The sequence below is a fragment of the Dermochelys coriacea genome, chromosome 6 (genome assembly GCF_009764565.3).
Source record: "Dermochelys coriacea isolate rDerCor1 chromosome 6, rDerCor1.pri.v4, whole genome shotgun sequence".
NCBI lineage: Eukaryota > Metazoa > Chordata > Testudines > Dermochelyidae > Dermochelys > Dermochelys coriacea.
The window spans coordinates 1,782,839-1,799,077 of record NC_050073.1 but is presented as its reverse complement, the minus strand read 5'-3'; the positions used below and the strand labels follow the sequence as shown (position 1 = coordinate 1,799,077).

The following is a 16,239-nucleotide window of genomic DNA, read 5'->3' as shown; positions in this document are numbered from 1 at the left end:
ATCCTGAAAAGGTATCTAGGTGCCTAGATCCCATTGAAATTCAGCTCTCTGGAGGATCTGGGCCTTTGTTAAACAAGTAGTGAGAAGGGTCTGGATCGGCACTCAGCGAGGGAAGACTCATTTGTCCCCATTATCTTCTCCACGTTTGGAACCTTCTGAGAACGTCAATACAAGGATGTGGAGTTTATAAACTTCATTTAAGAATGCAAACCCCCTGAGACTAATCTCTCTGGCCCAAGGGTCCCAGAAATTCTGCCTGCAGGGTCACCACGCCCTGTCCAACCGGCTAGGTCGAAGGAGTTTATAAACAGTGGTTGAGAAGGTCACGTTTCCCCACTGGCAGAGCCGTCAGAGTTTGCAACCTCCATCTGCTAAACATCTCTGGACCAAAGAAATCATATGCTCCAGTGGCAAAATATCGGACTGCTGCATTGTCTTGTGTGTGACTGAAACAAGCTACTGCATCTCTGATAGCGAAATAGACCCTCGATCAGAAGAAGAGTAATAACCAACAGCATCAAGTCTTTGTAGATCATAAAACCGAAGGAAATTCCCAGACAAAAAAACTTTGTTAAAGCCGTAACCAATTCACTTATAAAACATCTGCAAAGCCTGAAATATTTAAAGTAACAATAAAGTTAAATGTTTGAAATACCGGGAAACTCCTACCATTTCCACAAATATCCGTAATGCTGGCATGTTTATCAACACACCTCTATTTATCCATCAATGTTGTGTCCAGCTACCAGACGACTCCCATATATCAAAACATTTGAGTGCCAGCTCATTCACAGTTTTCAGTCGTTAGTGGAAACACCATAAAGCTACACAGATTATCTCAGTACTTAAATATCTGTGGTTTATGATTTTTAGATCTAGTTTATGCGAGAAATGCCATCAATTAATCCATCATAAATATAAACTTGCAAATATCCTCTCAAATTTAAATAGGGGGTCATTCGACACAGGGAAAGAGACTTCCACTTCAAATTGGCCATAACAGCAAACAAAATTCTTATTCTTATGAGTTGTAACCCAGATTGCTGCTCGAAAGACGGTGGTGGTGGAAGAGGAGAATTGAAAACATTTTTATTTATTTATGTCCGTATTTTTCCTATCATTTTCCTCATCTAAATTTGCAATTTTAAAATTTTCAACATTTGCAATTTTCAAATTTTCAGCGTTTCCAAACTCAGATTCCCTCTCAATCTTTGTGTTTCTAGGCGAAAAAAGCCAATCTCTCCGAGTCTCTTCTCATAAGATCGGCTTCCCAATCCCCTGACTGTCCCAGTAGACCTTTTCTGCCCCTGTCCAACTCTGAATCCCACTGTCTTTAACTCGGGTGCCCAGAACTGAGCACAGGAGTCCAGATGAGGTCTTCCCCAGGCCTTGTCTGATGGCATTAATACTTCCCATTCATTTCCTGGTCAAAATCAGAAATGTTGACATGTCGTCAAATTAGCAACATTCAAAACATTTTTGATTAGCTTCACCCTCAGCCCAAACCTCTGCGACTCCTCTCAAGTTATCTCACCCACCCTGCAAAAACAGACTCTGATTATCAGGTCCTGTGCATTTATGACCTCCTGAAATGATCAGCAAAGGTTGTTTTGTTCCATCTTAAACTCCCTAGTCCAAAATATATACATAAAGATAGAGACCTAGAACAACTGGTTGACCCCCTCATACCTACGGCACCCTTGCTGTAGTTGCAGAGGAATGTACTCACGTTTACAGTGTTTCACAAAGTTTTTTGTCTGGGAATTTCCTTAGTTTTTAAACGTTTAAAATATTTTCCCAAAGGGAATGCTAAAACCCCAGGGCCTTTAGGTAGCCAACACTGGGGAGACTGGACCAGAGATATAGATTTCTTCTTCCTTTTCCTTCTAGCTTGATAGAGGAGTGGGGGAATTCTCTCTTTTTCTCTGTCCACCCCCCTTGGTTTTAAATCAGATACAGCAGGCAGGTCAAGAGCAGCAGGGTGCTGACAACAACAGAGGCAGCCTGGCTGGGCCAGCCAGTGCCAGGGTGCTTTTGCCCCTTGATGTTTGCCACAGCACGGGATTCCCGGCCTTTGGGCTCCTTGACAAACTCCAGCTTGGGGATATATTCCTGGATCCAGCTTTGGTAGGAGGTGAGGCGACTGTAGACTCCGGGGCGGTTTTTGATAGCGCAGCCTTCGCCCCAGCTGACGACTCCGGCCAGCACCCAGACATCACCCACAATGCACGCCATAGGGCCACCAGAGTCACCCTACAGAGCAGAGAGAGAGAAGGGTTAGTGCCCTAGGCTAGGAACCAGGGGTTGGGGGGGGTCTATTCTGAGCCACGCCACAGACTTCCTTAATCCCAGTCAGGGCCCTGATCTCAGTCGGGGACTGTGGCACAGCGGGGCGCCAATCTCAGTCAGGAGGGTCTGTGCAGGTGGCAGCTCTGAAATGCAGCCACCTCTGGGTTGGGGCAACTGGATACACACAGCAGTGCTACGAAGGCATGGCTTGCCTAGTACTAAAATGCAGCCACCTCTGGGGTGGGGCTTGGCAGGTGGATAACAGTTGCCCTGTGATGCTGCAAAGAGATTGCTTGCACAGAACCCAGGCCTTCTCTGGTAGCTGTGACCTGTTCTGTGATGGGACCCTGGGCCTATTCCCTCCACCTCCCCGCAGCCTACTCCCTGGGCTGACAGCCAGGACTCCTGGGTTCTCACTAGCTCTGGGAGGGAAGTGGGGGCTAGTGGGTCGGAGCAGGGAGGGCTGGGAACCAGGACTCCTGGGTTCTGTCCCCGGCTCTGGGAGGGGAGTGGAGTCTAGGGAGTTGCAGGGCTGGGGGGGAGGGGCTGTGAGCCAGGACTCCTGGGTTCTCTGGCCAGGGGGCTCTCACATTGCAGGCATCCTTCCTGCCCTCGGCGTAACCGGCGCAGATCATGTCAGCCTGGATATTCCTGTGGGGCTGTCTGTTCTGCATGTTGGTGAGGTACAGGTTCCTGCATGTCTCCGAGTCGATGATGGGGACTCGCACCTTCTGCAGGGTCTGCGGGGAGGGCAGGTCCACTGCAAGGGGCAGCAAGAGCTGGGGGTGAGGTGCTGGCCTCAGCCCGGCCCCCGGGGGGCAGCGCTGGACTGCCCTCCCCAGAGCACCCCGCCGTTCTGCCTTTATCTGCTCCGGAGTGCCTTCTCCCACGGCCCGCCCATGAAATCCAAGGCTCTTCCACGCTTTCTTCCATTCATTTGCACATTTGATCTTTCTAACCCCCCTCGAACACAGGAGTTCTTTCTTTCTTTCTTTCTTTCTTTCTTTCTTTCTTTCTTTCTTTCTTTCTTTCTTTCTTTCTTTCTTTCTTTCTTTTCCTTGTTCTTCCCTTCTCTCTCTATCCCTCCTGCAACTGCAGGGTTCGTTCTTTCTTTTTCCTGGCCTTTTCTCATTCTTTTGTTCTCTCGTTGCCCGCCTCTTAAGTCCAAGGCTTTTTCACTCTTTCGTTCATTGTCTCATTCTCGCTTTCTCTGCCATGCCCCCTGTCTTTAACTCAAGGGTTCATTCCTTCATTTTTACACTCTGTCCTTCTCTGTGTGAGCCCCACCCCTTAGGCCTCTTCCTTCCTTTTCTTTTTTTTTAATGACAGGTTTCAGAGTAGCAGCCGTGTTAGTCTGTATTCGCAAAAAGAAAAGGAGTACTTGTGGCACCTTAGAGACTAACAAATTTATTAGAGCATAAGCTTTCGTGCATCCGATGAAGTGAGCTGTAGCTCACGAAAGCTTATGCTCTAATAAATTTGTTAGTCTCTAAGGTGCCACAAGTACTCCTTTTCTTTTTTTTTTAATGCTTCCATTCACTCTTTGTCCCCTCCTTTAACACTAGGGGTCAGACTTGCTCTTTTTATTTCATCTTTCTTTCTTTCTTTCTTTCTTTCTTTCTTTCTTTCTTTCTTTCTTTCTTTCTCATCCATTCCCCTTTTCTTTCTTTCTTTCTCTTCTCATCCATTCTTTCTTTCTTTCTTTCTTTCTCATCCATTCCCCTTTTCTTTCTTTCTTTCTTTCTTTCTTTCTTTCTTTCTTTCTTTCTTTCTCATCCATTCCCCTTTTCTTTCTTTCTCTTCTCATCCATTCTTTCTTTCTTTCTTTCTTTCTTTCTTTCTTTCTTTCTTTCTCATCCATTCCCCTTTTCTTTCTTTCTTTCTTTCTTTCTTTCTTTCTTTCTTTCTTTCTTTCTTTCTACCCATCACTAGTCCTCCAGATCACCTGACCCCTGCCATACCTCCCTCCCTCCCATCTCTCTTTTTGGCCCCACATTCCCCTAGACCTACACCAAGGACCCATCCCCGCCCTGGGTGTCCCATCCCGACCTACCCCAAGAGCGCAGGTGGCCCCAGCCGGTCACCCAGCAGACTTTGCCTGGGGGGAAGTGGACGGAGGCATCCGGGAGGCAGATGGGCAGGATGTAGTTAGTGAAATTCACCCGCCTGGCCAGCTGGACCAGGGCGATGTCTCCGCTCGTGGTCTGCCCGGCGTAGCGAGGGTTGGTGATGATGCGCCGGACTGGGCAGGCGCACGAGTTGGGGCCTGGGTTCAACAGCTGGTGGGCCCCCAGTACCACTTGGTACTGGGTCAGGTTCAGGACCCTGGTTCGGGGCAGAGAAATGCATCAGTGGCAGGTCAGGAGTGAGGCACCGGCAGAGCTGGGTTGGGGGAGCTCAGGGCTGGGCTAGCAGGGGACTGTGGGTCAGGAGTGAAGGGCACTGGCAGAGCTGGGACTCGAGAAGCCCTGTACTCACTGGTAGAAGCAATGAGCAGCTGTAACCACCCATTCGTCATTGATGAGGGACCCCCCGCACATGTGGACTCCTTTCCACTGGATGCTGGCCTGCCAGGGAAACTCTCCCTCCACCGTGTCCTGCCCCTTCACGATCCGGTTCAGGTTCATTTGAGGCTTCCCGCAGACTGCAGAGAAAGGAGACATAAAGTAGGATCCTGGCCAAGATCGGCTCGCCCTGGGGTCTGTCGGGTAGGGTTGACAACTTTCTAATCGCACAAAATGGAACACCCTAGCCCCGCCCCTTTCCAGAGGCCCCACCCCTGCCCCGCCCCTAACCAGAGGCCCCGCCCCTGCTCACTACATTCCCCCTCCCTCCGTGGCTCGCTCTCCCCGACCCTCAGTCACTTTCACTGGGCTAGAGCAGGGGATTGGGGTGTGGGAGGGAGTGAGGGCTCTAACTGGGGCTGCGGGCTCTGGGGTGCAGCCAGAAACGAGGGATTTAGAGTGTGAGAGGGGGCTCCCAGCTGGTCAGGGAGTTGGGGGGCAAGTGGGGGTGAGGGCTCCGGCTGGGAGTGTGAGCTCTGGGGTGGGGCTGGGGATGAGGGGTTTGGGGTACAGGAGGGGATCCAGGCTTGGGGGTGGAGCCTAGGGAGTCAGAGTGAGGGAGGGAGCTGCAGGTTGAGGCAAGGGGTTAAGGTTGTGAGGGGGTGAGGGCTCTGGGCTGGGGGTGCAGGCTCTGGGGTGGGGCTGGGGATGAGGGGTTTGGGGTGCAGTAGGGGGGGCTCAGGGCTGGGGCAGGGGCGTGAGGTTGGGGCATGAGGTTGAGGCACGGGCTTACCTCAGGTGGCTCCCGGTCAGTGGCACAGCAGGGCTAAGGCAGGCTCCCTGCTTGTCCTGGCTCTGCGCTGCACCCCAGAAGTGGCCAGCAGGTCCAGCTCCTAGGCAGGAGGGCCAGGAGGCTTCCCGTGCTGCTCTTATCTGCAGGCACCGCACCCTAGTTCCCATTGGTCATGGTTCCCTGCCAGTGGGAGTGGGGAGCTGGTGCTTGGGGCAGGGGCAGCGTGCAGTTCCCCGTGGTCCTCCAGCCTAGGAGCCGGACCTGCTGGCCTCTTCCACCAGGGTCCCTTTTTGGCCCGGCGTTCCAGTAGAAAACTGGACACCTGGCAACCCTACTGTTGGGGGGCTGGTACCGGGCGTGGGCATTGCTGAGAGTGGCTCAAGACTCACCTCCATTTGCCTCGCTCTGTTGGGCACCTGAAATGCAAAGAGACAGGGTCAGAGGGAGAGCCACAGGGTCTGCCTTGATGCAGCAGCCTCAATAGTGATTCCACTAGGGTCCTTTCTCCCGTCTGCCACCAGGGGGTGGCAGACAGACCAGCCATGCTACCCAATTCCACCCCAGAGGTGGCTGCATCTCAGCACCAGGGGAGTCATCCCGTGTGGCACTGTTGTGTGGCTGTTCTCCAGCTGCCCCGCACCAACAGTGGCTGCATCCGAGCACTGGGCAAGCCATTCCTGGGCAGTGTTGTGTGTGGCTGTTCTCCAGCTGCCCCGCACCAGCCGTGGCTGCCTCTTAGTGCCAGTCGAGCCACCCATGTGTGGCTACTCCCTGGCTACCCCACCCCAGAAGTGGCTGCATCTCAGCACCAGGTGTTCATTCACTCCTAACTTCCCCCTTTTGAAGATAATCAATTCAATAAAACATTGCCAGCCTTAAGTATTCAAAATCACGAGCCAGGTCCCCAGGCAAGGATGAGCTCATAAAAATCAAGAGATTTTTAAAACTAATAAACTGTGGGGTTCTTTTTATTTGCCAACTGATTTTTGAATAGTTAGTTGGAAACATTTGGGTGTTTTCCCATCAATATATGCCCATTTGTCAAAAAGGGAACTCTTTGCGAAACAGGGGTGGATGGGCCAAATTTCTGCAGCTGAGAACAAGTTGGGTGGGGGGGGGTGGAGGGGAGGGGAAGTCTTTTGAGCCAGCCAAAAACTTTGATTTGGACATTTTTGAACAGAAAAATTCCTGCCTCAAAGAGATTTTGATTCTGAAATATAAGGAAATGAGCCTGGGGGGAAGAAGAGGGGGAGAAAAAAAGTTCAGAAAAAGGTGGAAATCAAAAAGAAACTTCTAAATTGACCCAATATGGGAAAAATATTTGTTTCTGTTCCCTAATATCGTCAGAGTTTTGACGTTTGAGCCCGATTTCAGCTGAGAAAAAATTCTGGAACACATTTGAGGGGCAGGAAATTGTTTCCCACCCAGCTCTGATTTGGGCTTCTTGGAGCAATCGGTTCAGGCTCTCTGCAGACTCAGGCAGTGTTGGTTTCACTCAGGGTGGTTCAGCCCCTTGGAGCAGTCGGCTCAGGCTCTCTGCAGACTTCAGACAGCCCCACTATGTTGGTCACACTCCGTGCAGCTCCCTGCCTCAGATTCAGCCCCCCTGTGACGGTTCTGGAATTGAGGGTCTCAGACCGAGGGCTGTACCCCAGCTGCTCCCAGAGGCAGATCCACATTCCAAGGCCGTGATGGGATCCGAGCGGGCACATCACAGCTGGCTTCATGTTCCCATGTTTAATTATGGGATGGCAATTACCCGGGATTAGGGAGAAGGAAGTGAAAGATCGAGGCAGGGAGCTCCAGCACCTTGGAATGCGGCTCTGCCTTCGTGTTGTAACAGATCTGGCGACAGGCCCGGCCCAGCGTCTCTGGGATAGCCACACCCCGGCGTCCTTAATCCTTCCTGCCACCCCAGGTCAGACCCAGTGGCCCATCTATGCTGGTACTCCGCCCCCAACCCTGTCACCCCAGATAGGACTCATAGCCCCATCTATCCTGGTATCCTGTCCCCATCCCAGACACCCCAGGTCAGACCCAGTGGCCCACCTACCCTGGTATCCTGCCCCCAACCCTGTCACCCCAGATAGGACCCATAGCCCCATCTATCCTGGTATCCCATCCCCATCCCTGACACCCCAGGTCAGACCCAGCGGCCCATCTATCCTGGTATCCTGTCCCCATCCCTGCCACCCCAGATCGGACCCATAGCCCCATCTATCCTGGTATCTCACCCCCATCCCTGTCACCCCGGATCAAACCCATAGGCCCATCTACTCTGCTTTCCTGCCCCCATTCCTGTCACCACAGGTCAGACCCAGAAGCCCATCTAGCACTGTATCATGTCCCCTCCTTCCCACCCTGCCAGCGCTCTGCGACCCAATTACTCCATCCACACGACCCACATTAATGGCATTGCCCTTTGCCAGGTTTGCCCAGGCAGTGGCTCGTTAAGAATTACAGCGGTACCTCATTAGCCAATTAAACAGACCAGCTGCAGAACTCCCCCTGAGGCATGGAGTTCTGTTGGCTGGTTGCACCCAGGGCTGGGGGATGGCACTTGGGAAGATGGTGCCCACCTTATCTTCTCTGCCCGGCCTTGCTGGGGTCCCGGCAGGCAGAGCTGTTCACCTGGCACCGAGTGTGTGGGCAGGTTGGGCACCAGCTGAGGGGCATGGAGGAGAGACCAACGGGATAACTTTGTCCCCTCACATAATTCTGGAGCACTTCAGGACAGGAGAGAGGCAGGATTCCTGGGTTCTCTCCCTGGCTCTGGGAGGGGAGTGGGGTCTAGTGGCTTAGAGCCGGGGAGGTTGGGACCAGGACTCCTGGGTTCTATTCCCAGGTTTGCTAAAGATTCCCTGTGGGTAAGTCCATGCTTTGCTCTGGGGCTCAGTTTCCTCATCTATAAAATGGGGAGCATGCTTCTCTTTAGACTGTCTTCTGCTTATGGCAGGGACTGTTTCTTCCTGTGTGTCTGTGCAGTGCCCGGTGTGATGGGGCTAAAAACTTTGTGCCTGTTGCTTCAGTTGATTAGGAGAGAGCCTTAAAATATGGGGGGAGTGGTATGCAGAAATTAAGAGAGACAACTGCCTCTGGGGCAGGGTAGCTGGGCAACAGGCTCACAAGGATGGTTCGCTCGGCGCTGCAATGCAACCACCTTGGGGGTGAAACAGCTGCACGGCATTTGCATTTAACCAGCTTTTGACTTAAATCTGCAGGTGATTCTAAATAGGGAGGAGTTGCATAAACAAGACTGGACTTGAAACTCAGTGTAAAGGTTGCTACCAAAAGATGAAACAGGCCAGAAAAATAACTAAATGTGATTTCGATTATATACGAAACGAGCCACACTAGAGCATGCTTGATATTGGTACAGATTTAGGACAGTTATTACAAGTTAACCCATTTTGGTGCCAGAATAAAAAAAGATACTTTTTGGGGGGCATTATTTTAACCAAAATCATGATGCATTTTTGCACAAACCATTTGTTGTTGCCCAGGTAATGGCACTTTTGGATCCCGCTACATTTTCAGCTCAAACGATTGCCCCCAAGTGTAGTATTTTTGGACAAATCTTGGCTTCTTTTCCTCACTAAATGTCTTTGATTTTTGCATTTTTGGACCGGGTCCTCTTTCAACCACAAGGTTTGTGCATTTGACCACAAAACATTTGACCCAGATTTCAGTCGGTGTTTTAGACAAGTTACTGCTTTTTCCCCAAAACAACAATTTTTCTGACCTGTTCCCCTTTCAATCCCAATTGTTGTTATCCAAATTTTAGTATTTCAGGGCAGATTTTTCTGTGAAAATATCTTTCAACACAGATTTTTGCGTTTTAAAACATTTTTTTACACTGATTTTTCTGTTTTTTTCCCTCCAGAAATATTTGTTCTGCCCAGAATTTGGCATTTTTTAACCCAGACCTCGGCAATTTCGGGATCACAAGTTTTTTTTAAGTGCAGATTTTTCCATCACAAGTTACGTGACCCGGCATTTTGCAGTTTTTTGACCAAAACATTTTAACAACCCAGACACTGCAAATTGATGACAATTTTGCAACCAGTGATTGATGCTGACACACCGTCAGAACAAGGATAACAGACTCACCAGGACCCTGTCTCTCTAGATCCTCAGCCATGGCAGTAAGTTAGTTAGACCAACTGCACCAGCAACTACAATTAACAGGGAGCTGCAGATTTGCCACAGTGCAGGGAATACTTTAGATACAATGGACACATCCCACCCTTTGTACTCACAGAACTATGAATGGAACCCAAGAGTCCTCACTCCCAGCCCCCCACTCTCCTTCCCAGAGCCAGGTATAGAACCCAGGAGTCCTGGCTCCCAGCCTCCCAGCACTAGCCCATGAGACTCCCCTCCCAGAGCTGAGGATAGAACCCAGGAGTCCTGGGTCCCCTCTCCAGGCCACTAGACCCTACTCCCCTCCCAGTGTGACAGATAGAACCCACGAATCCTGCCTCTCCCCTCCCCACTCCTTCTCTGTAGGCAGATCACTCAGACAGATGGACTTTCTTACCCATCAGCACAATGAGCAGGAGCAGAGACCCCATTCTCCTTGCCCAGCTCAGCCTGCTGGCCTTGGTTCGCCGCTCCTCCATACTGCTTGTTATCTGCACCAATCACTAAACCCAAAGGGGATCCCAAAGCTCCCAGAGAGAGGCAGCCAGGCCACCGGGCGATGCACGCAGCCAGGAAAGGGTGTGCACCCCAACATGATTTATATCCAGCCAGTTAGTCTGCCTAGAATGTTGACCAACGGGTTCAGCAGATGTTGGCACATGTCCCGCCTTCTTCCCAAGCATCACTGTTGCCACTTGCCAAATGTGAACCATTTGTTTCCTCAATTCTCCTCGTCTGCTCTTCCTCCTTCCCTGGACTCCCTTCTTTGCTGCTGCTGGCACCCCCAGGTGACCCCAGTGTGTAGGTTGAGGTGTCAGAAACAATGCCTTGCCAATAATAACACAGCCCTCTGGTGCAGGATTGATAAACGGAGCTGCAAAAAAGGTGCTGGGCCACTTTAAAGTAATATTCCAGTAAGAATACAAGTATTGTGATAGTATTAATTACTATTTATTATTATATTAAAGAAGATGTTCTGGTATAGCACAGTAACGCTTCTGCAAGCTCAAGGATATGGTGATATTTGATGGAGCTGCAAAAGGTACTCTGGTATTTTTACAGTAATACTGCAGGAAGAATATTAGTAGTGTGGTATTACTGAGATTACAAAAGGTATTGTGGTATTTTACCGTACTAATATTGTGGTATTCTAACTATGACTACCTATGACTACAAAGGTGCTCTGGAGCAATAGCCTAGCAAGCAAATTGATAACATAAATGCTCTTAATAGAGATTCCAAGAATTCCTTGCTATTCTGCTATAATACTCCAGTAAGATAACCAGAACTGTGGCACTCTTAGGAGAACTACAGTTGACATTCTGGTGTTTTACGGTAATACTCTAGTTAGATCACACATAGTATTGTAATCTTAAAAGGACTACAAAAAGTGCTCTGGTATTCTGTGGTAATACTCCAGCATGCTCACTGATACTAATAGTCAACAGAGGTGCAAAAGGTACTCTTGTATTCTATGGGAATATTTCAGTAAGATCATTAGTATTTTCACTGTTTATAGGTCTCTACAAAGTACGTTGGTATTTTAAGTCATAAGACCACCAGGAGTTTGGTACTCTTAACACAGCCATGAAAGATACTCTGGTATATGTTAGTACTAATCCAGCAATCTCACTGGTAGAATAATACTAAACAGAGCTGCAAAAGATATTCTGGTCTTCTACAGTAATACTCCAGTAATATCGCCAGGATTGTGGTACTTCTCATAGGGCCACAAAATGTACTCTAGTATATTACAGTAATACCCCAGCAAGCTCACGGGTACAATAATACTCAATAGAGCAGCAAAAGGCACACTAATATTTTACAGTAGTACTTCAGCAGACTCACTGGTACTGCAATACTCTTAGATCTGTAAAATGTACTCTGGTATGCTTCAGTCCAATATTATAATCAGTACCAGAAAGTGTACAGTCCTCTGATATTTGAAAGTAATCCTCCAGTAAGATGACTAGTATGGTAGCAATCCTAATAGGACTACAAAATATACTCCAGTATTCCTGAGTAATAGTCCAGTTATTGTCGTACCATGCAAAAGTACTCTTGTAATACTCAAGTGAGATTACTGGTATCATACAAAAGCTCACTAATATTGTAGTATTCTTTATAGGCTCTCTAAAGACAACCTGGTACTGTAGAGAAGTACTCCAGTTACATTATTATAGTACTGAACAATAATACTCTGGTATTCCACATTAATACTCCAGTAAGTTCACTATCAGGTGCACTTAATAGGGCACAAAATACTTTGGTATTCAATAAGAAATATTCTAGTTACATTACTAGACTGCATACTAATATCATACCTACTATCAGTCTGGTATTCCATGACAATGCTCAGCTAAACACCTTAGGCCTGTTAGTAGGGCTATAAAATATACCTTAGTATTCTACCATAATGCTCCAATAAAATTATTGATACTGTATAAATATATGCAGGCAATACTTCCAGCAAACTCACTCTTAAAAGTACTCATAAAAGGAGACTCAGAAGTGCTGTGGTACTTGCCATAGAGACAAAAGACTCAGGTATTTTCTAACCGAACACCAGTAAGTCCACTGGTGCTGGATTTCTCTTAATAGGGTTTATAGATAATCTGCTGGTATTTTTCAGTAATATTCCGGTTGCATTATTTGAAGTACTGTTATACTACCGTAATACTCCAGGTAAAGTATTAGTACTGTAAAACTGTGCTCTGCTACTTTACAGCAATACATCAGGAAACTCACTCTTACTTTAATATTCTCAACAGGGCTACTTAATAATAAGTTATTATTCTCCAGAGTATTTTATTGGAAAATACCAGAATGCCTGTGTGCACTACTAATAGTCTATCCGTATTATTACTGGGAAACACCAGAGTACCTTTGTGCCATACTAATAGTCTAATGATATTACTTCTGGACAATAATCAGAGTACTTTCATGCAGTACTACAGCTAATTGCATTATTACTGAAAACTACCAGAGTACTTTCTCACAGTATTAATGCTTTAACAGTATTATTAATTGTTATGATTATTACTGTAGAATAGCATAATATTTTTTCAGGCAGTATAATACTCTGGTACTCTGCAGTAACAATACTCCAGGATTACTCCTGCAGGTTATTTGGAAGTCTCTGTGAAAGACAGGAAACCTGTCAGGGTTGCGATCTGGCAGTAACAAAGGATGTGAAACCCAGTTAAGTTAGAGGGGAACTGATTTTTTTCCAGACTGTTTAAAATGACCAGTTGTTTTTATTGACAGGTATTTAACTAAACACACAAGTATCACTTGGTCAAAAGAGCTCTTCCAGTCACTCCTGAGAAATATCTCAATGTACGTCACTAAGACATTTAAGCAGCTATCCAGCAAAGAGAAGAGATATTTTTAAAGCAATTCCCCAGCTCCTGGAGGGGAGTGGGGTCTAGTGGGTCAGAGCTGGGGGGGCTTTGAGCCAGGACTCCTGGGTTCTATCCCTGGCTCCAGGAGGGCAATGTGGTCTAGTAGGTCAGAGCTGGGAGGACTGGGAACCAGAACTCTTGGATTCTATTCCCACTTCCTGTCTGGGTTGCATGAGACCCAGAGGAGACAAACCCATCTAATTCTCCCTGACCCCACCTTTCAGAGATGCTGCAAACCTTGCCATTTCCTGCCAGGGATTTCAATGAATCCCACCATCCCCTAAGCCAAAACCCCATTCATGGCAGTTGGGTAGCAAAAGAGCCAGGGGATGCTAGGTGGGTGGCTCGGGGAGGGGGATCTGTTGGGGAAGGCCTCCCTGGGGGATCAGAGGGGAGTCAGGGTGCTGGAACTCTGCCTGGGTGGCCTTGTTTGCCTAACAGCTTCCTGGAAAGGCTGTAATCATCAGGGCGAGCACCCAATCAGAGGGATAAGCTCCCCATCCAGGAGCCCTTCTTTTGGGGCAAGCTTCCAGCATAAGTCCTGACTCTTCACCTGACTCCCTTCCAAAGCCAGAATAGAACCCAGGAGTCCTGGCTCCCCGCCCCCCTGCTCTAACCACTAGACCCCACTCCCTCCCAGGAGTTCTGACTCCTAGCTCCCCCACTGCTCTAACCCACCAAAGCCCACTCCCCTATCCATCTGTCCATCCCCAGTACCTCATCTATCCCTATACACATCTGTCCATTCAGCCTTATCCCCACTGTGACCCCCTGACCTCCCCAATATTCACCACTGTCATGTAATTAGGATATGTTTTGTACAACGTATGCCGTGTGAGGTGTCATTCTAAAAGTCTTAATCTGCTAGACATTAATATCTCATTGGATGGTATATGCTGTCGTTGTCTGTGAAGTTATGAGGTTGGGCACTGTGTGTGTTACTGAAACAAGTGAGGCTGAAAACACCCACAAGCGGCCTTTCAGGTACAACAGTAAAAAAGCCAAACCAGGTTAATGGCTTATTGAGGAAAGGCACAGAAGCACCAGGATTACCTCAGGAACTGTGTGCAATAGAAACCTCTCAGAGATAGCCCTTCACAATGGGAACTGCTTGACCCAGGTCACAGCAAAGAGCTTTCCAGCAAGTGGGAAGAAGATATAAAAGGGGGTAAATGACATCATGGTGGGACCTCACTTTCCCTACAACACATTTGGAAACACTTGAGGAACAAAGACTGAACTGGGAGAAGTGATGGTCCCAGGCTAAAGGGATTTCTAGCCTGTGTATGAAAACCTGGGAAACCCAAGCTGCAAAACCAAGGCAGCTTGTGCCTTAAGAATCTGCCAGCCTGCTTATCACTCAGGATGAGAATTTGCCAATTCACATCCTACCTATCTAGTGTGTTAGTATGACGCGGTTTTGATTATTTACTAGGTAATCTGCTTTGATCTGTTTGCTGTCACTTAGAATAATTTAAAATCTATCCTTTTGTAGTTAATAAACTTATTTTATGTTTTAATGCAAACCAGTGTGCGTTTGACTATGGTGTCTGAGGAAAATTTCAGTTTGGTTACCGCAAGTTTGCCAGGTTTGACCAGGGCAGGACGGTACTGCTCTGGGGTCCTAGGCTGGGAAGCTGGTGGTTGGAGAGCCTGCGTGTAACTTCAGCTGGGTGGCTCCCTACCAGTGTGAATACTGGTGAAAGTGCAAGCTTGGAGGGCTTTGCAAGATGTCACGGCAGCACAGTGTGAGAGGGAGCCCAGGCTGATGGGTCACAGGGCTCAGTGATACCTCAGCTCCAGGTGGCACTCTGGGGGCTCTTTGTCACACCCACCATCTGTCCAGCTATCTACCCCTGTATCCCTGACCATCTGCCATCCACCTCCATACACACCTCTCTATCCATCCATCCATCCATGCATCCATCCATCTAATGCCCCCAAATGCCAATAATACACAGTTAAGCTTGCCCTGCTCTACTTCGCTCCCTAGGGATGGGTCAGTATGGGTGGTGGAAAAGTAAATGCACTCCCACAGGAAGTGGTGTATTCTCCAGCTTTCCATGACGTCAAGACCAGCTGCCTTTCTGGAAGATGCTTCAGGCCAACACAAGTGACAGGGCTCCACAAAGCGGGTCTTAGGATGAAATTTAATAGTTTCTGTGTTACAGGAGGTCCAACTATGGGATGTAACTTAAAATCCATGGATTGGCAACAGGGAGAGAAGGAGGAGGATGAGGAGAAGGTGGAATCATCCCATAGATTTGAATTCCAGCATTCGTCTGCATGCACTTCAGTCACGTTCACGGCATAAGGCGTCAGTGCACTGAGTGATGGCAGGATCAGCTGGCTCTGTGCTATGAAGCGAGGTGCACGTGGACCTTAAGAGAGCCGTCACACCCCGGGTCAGCGCTGAGTCCGGGAGGGTGGCCCAGGTATCTTCTTGCTCATTGGCGTTTGGTTGCCTACATGACTAATCACCAGGGCTCAGGGCCAGGTGAGGGCGGGCAACTTCCCAGAAGGAAACCTCAAGGCAAGGGCTGGGGGTAGCTGGGAACACAGGATGTTATGCTATAGGGAATATGGGTGATCATTTATAATGTTATGGATACCAGTGTTACAAAATTGCAATGCATCTTACAAGATATGTCGTGTAAGGTATCTGTGGAACAGTTATAATTAAGGCTCCATGTTTGCCACAGAAGTCACGGATTCTGTCACTTTCCGTGACTTCTGCAGTGGCTGGTGTACCTGGGCTGGGAGACGCCCGTGCAGCTCTGTCAGCCCCTTGGCCAGTCGCACCGGCTGCTGCTGGGGCAGTCTCAGGCTTCCCCCGCCCCACCTCCCAGCAGCAGGAGTTTGGGTGTGGGGGGGTTCAGGGCTGGGGATTGGGGGGTGGGGCGGTACTTACCTGTATGTGTGTGGGGGGGGGTCCCCAGAAGGGCGACAGGAACTTCCCTCCCTCAGGTCCTAGCTCCACACCTCTGTGCCTGCAGGCACCGCCCCCGCAGTTCCTATTGGCTGCGGTTCCCAGCCAATGGGAGCTGCAGAACTGGGGCTGGGGCATAGCAAAGGCAGTACAGGTAGCTTGGAGCCAGAAGTCACC

General features: G+C 48.8%; 1 protein-coding gene across 1 annotated transcript; it reads right to left on the bottom strand.

Annotated features, from left to right (window-relative positions):
* Positions 1-1,861: 1,861 nt before the first annotated feature.
* On the bottom strand, positions 1,862-10,208 carry LOC119856784 (serine protease 27-like). Its single transcript, XM_038404795.2, has 6 exons — positions 10,127-10,208; positions 5,976-6,002; positions 4,768-4,933; positions 4,343-4,614; positions 2,880-3,049; positions 1,862-2,253 (listed from the first exon to the last, which is right to left on the bottom strand). Exons 1-6 carry the CDS (start codon positions 10,206-10,208, stop codon positions 1,945-1,947), a joined length of 1,026 nt encoding a protein of 341 aa, XP_038260723.1. The 3' UTR covers positions 1,862-1,944.
* Between the last annotated feature and the right edge of the window lie 6,031 nt (positions 10,209-16,239).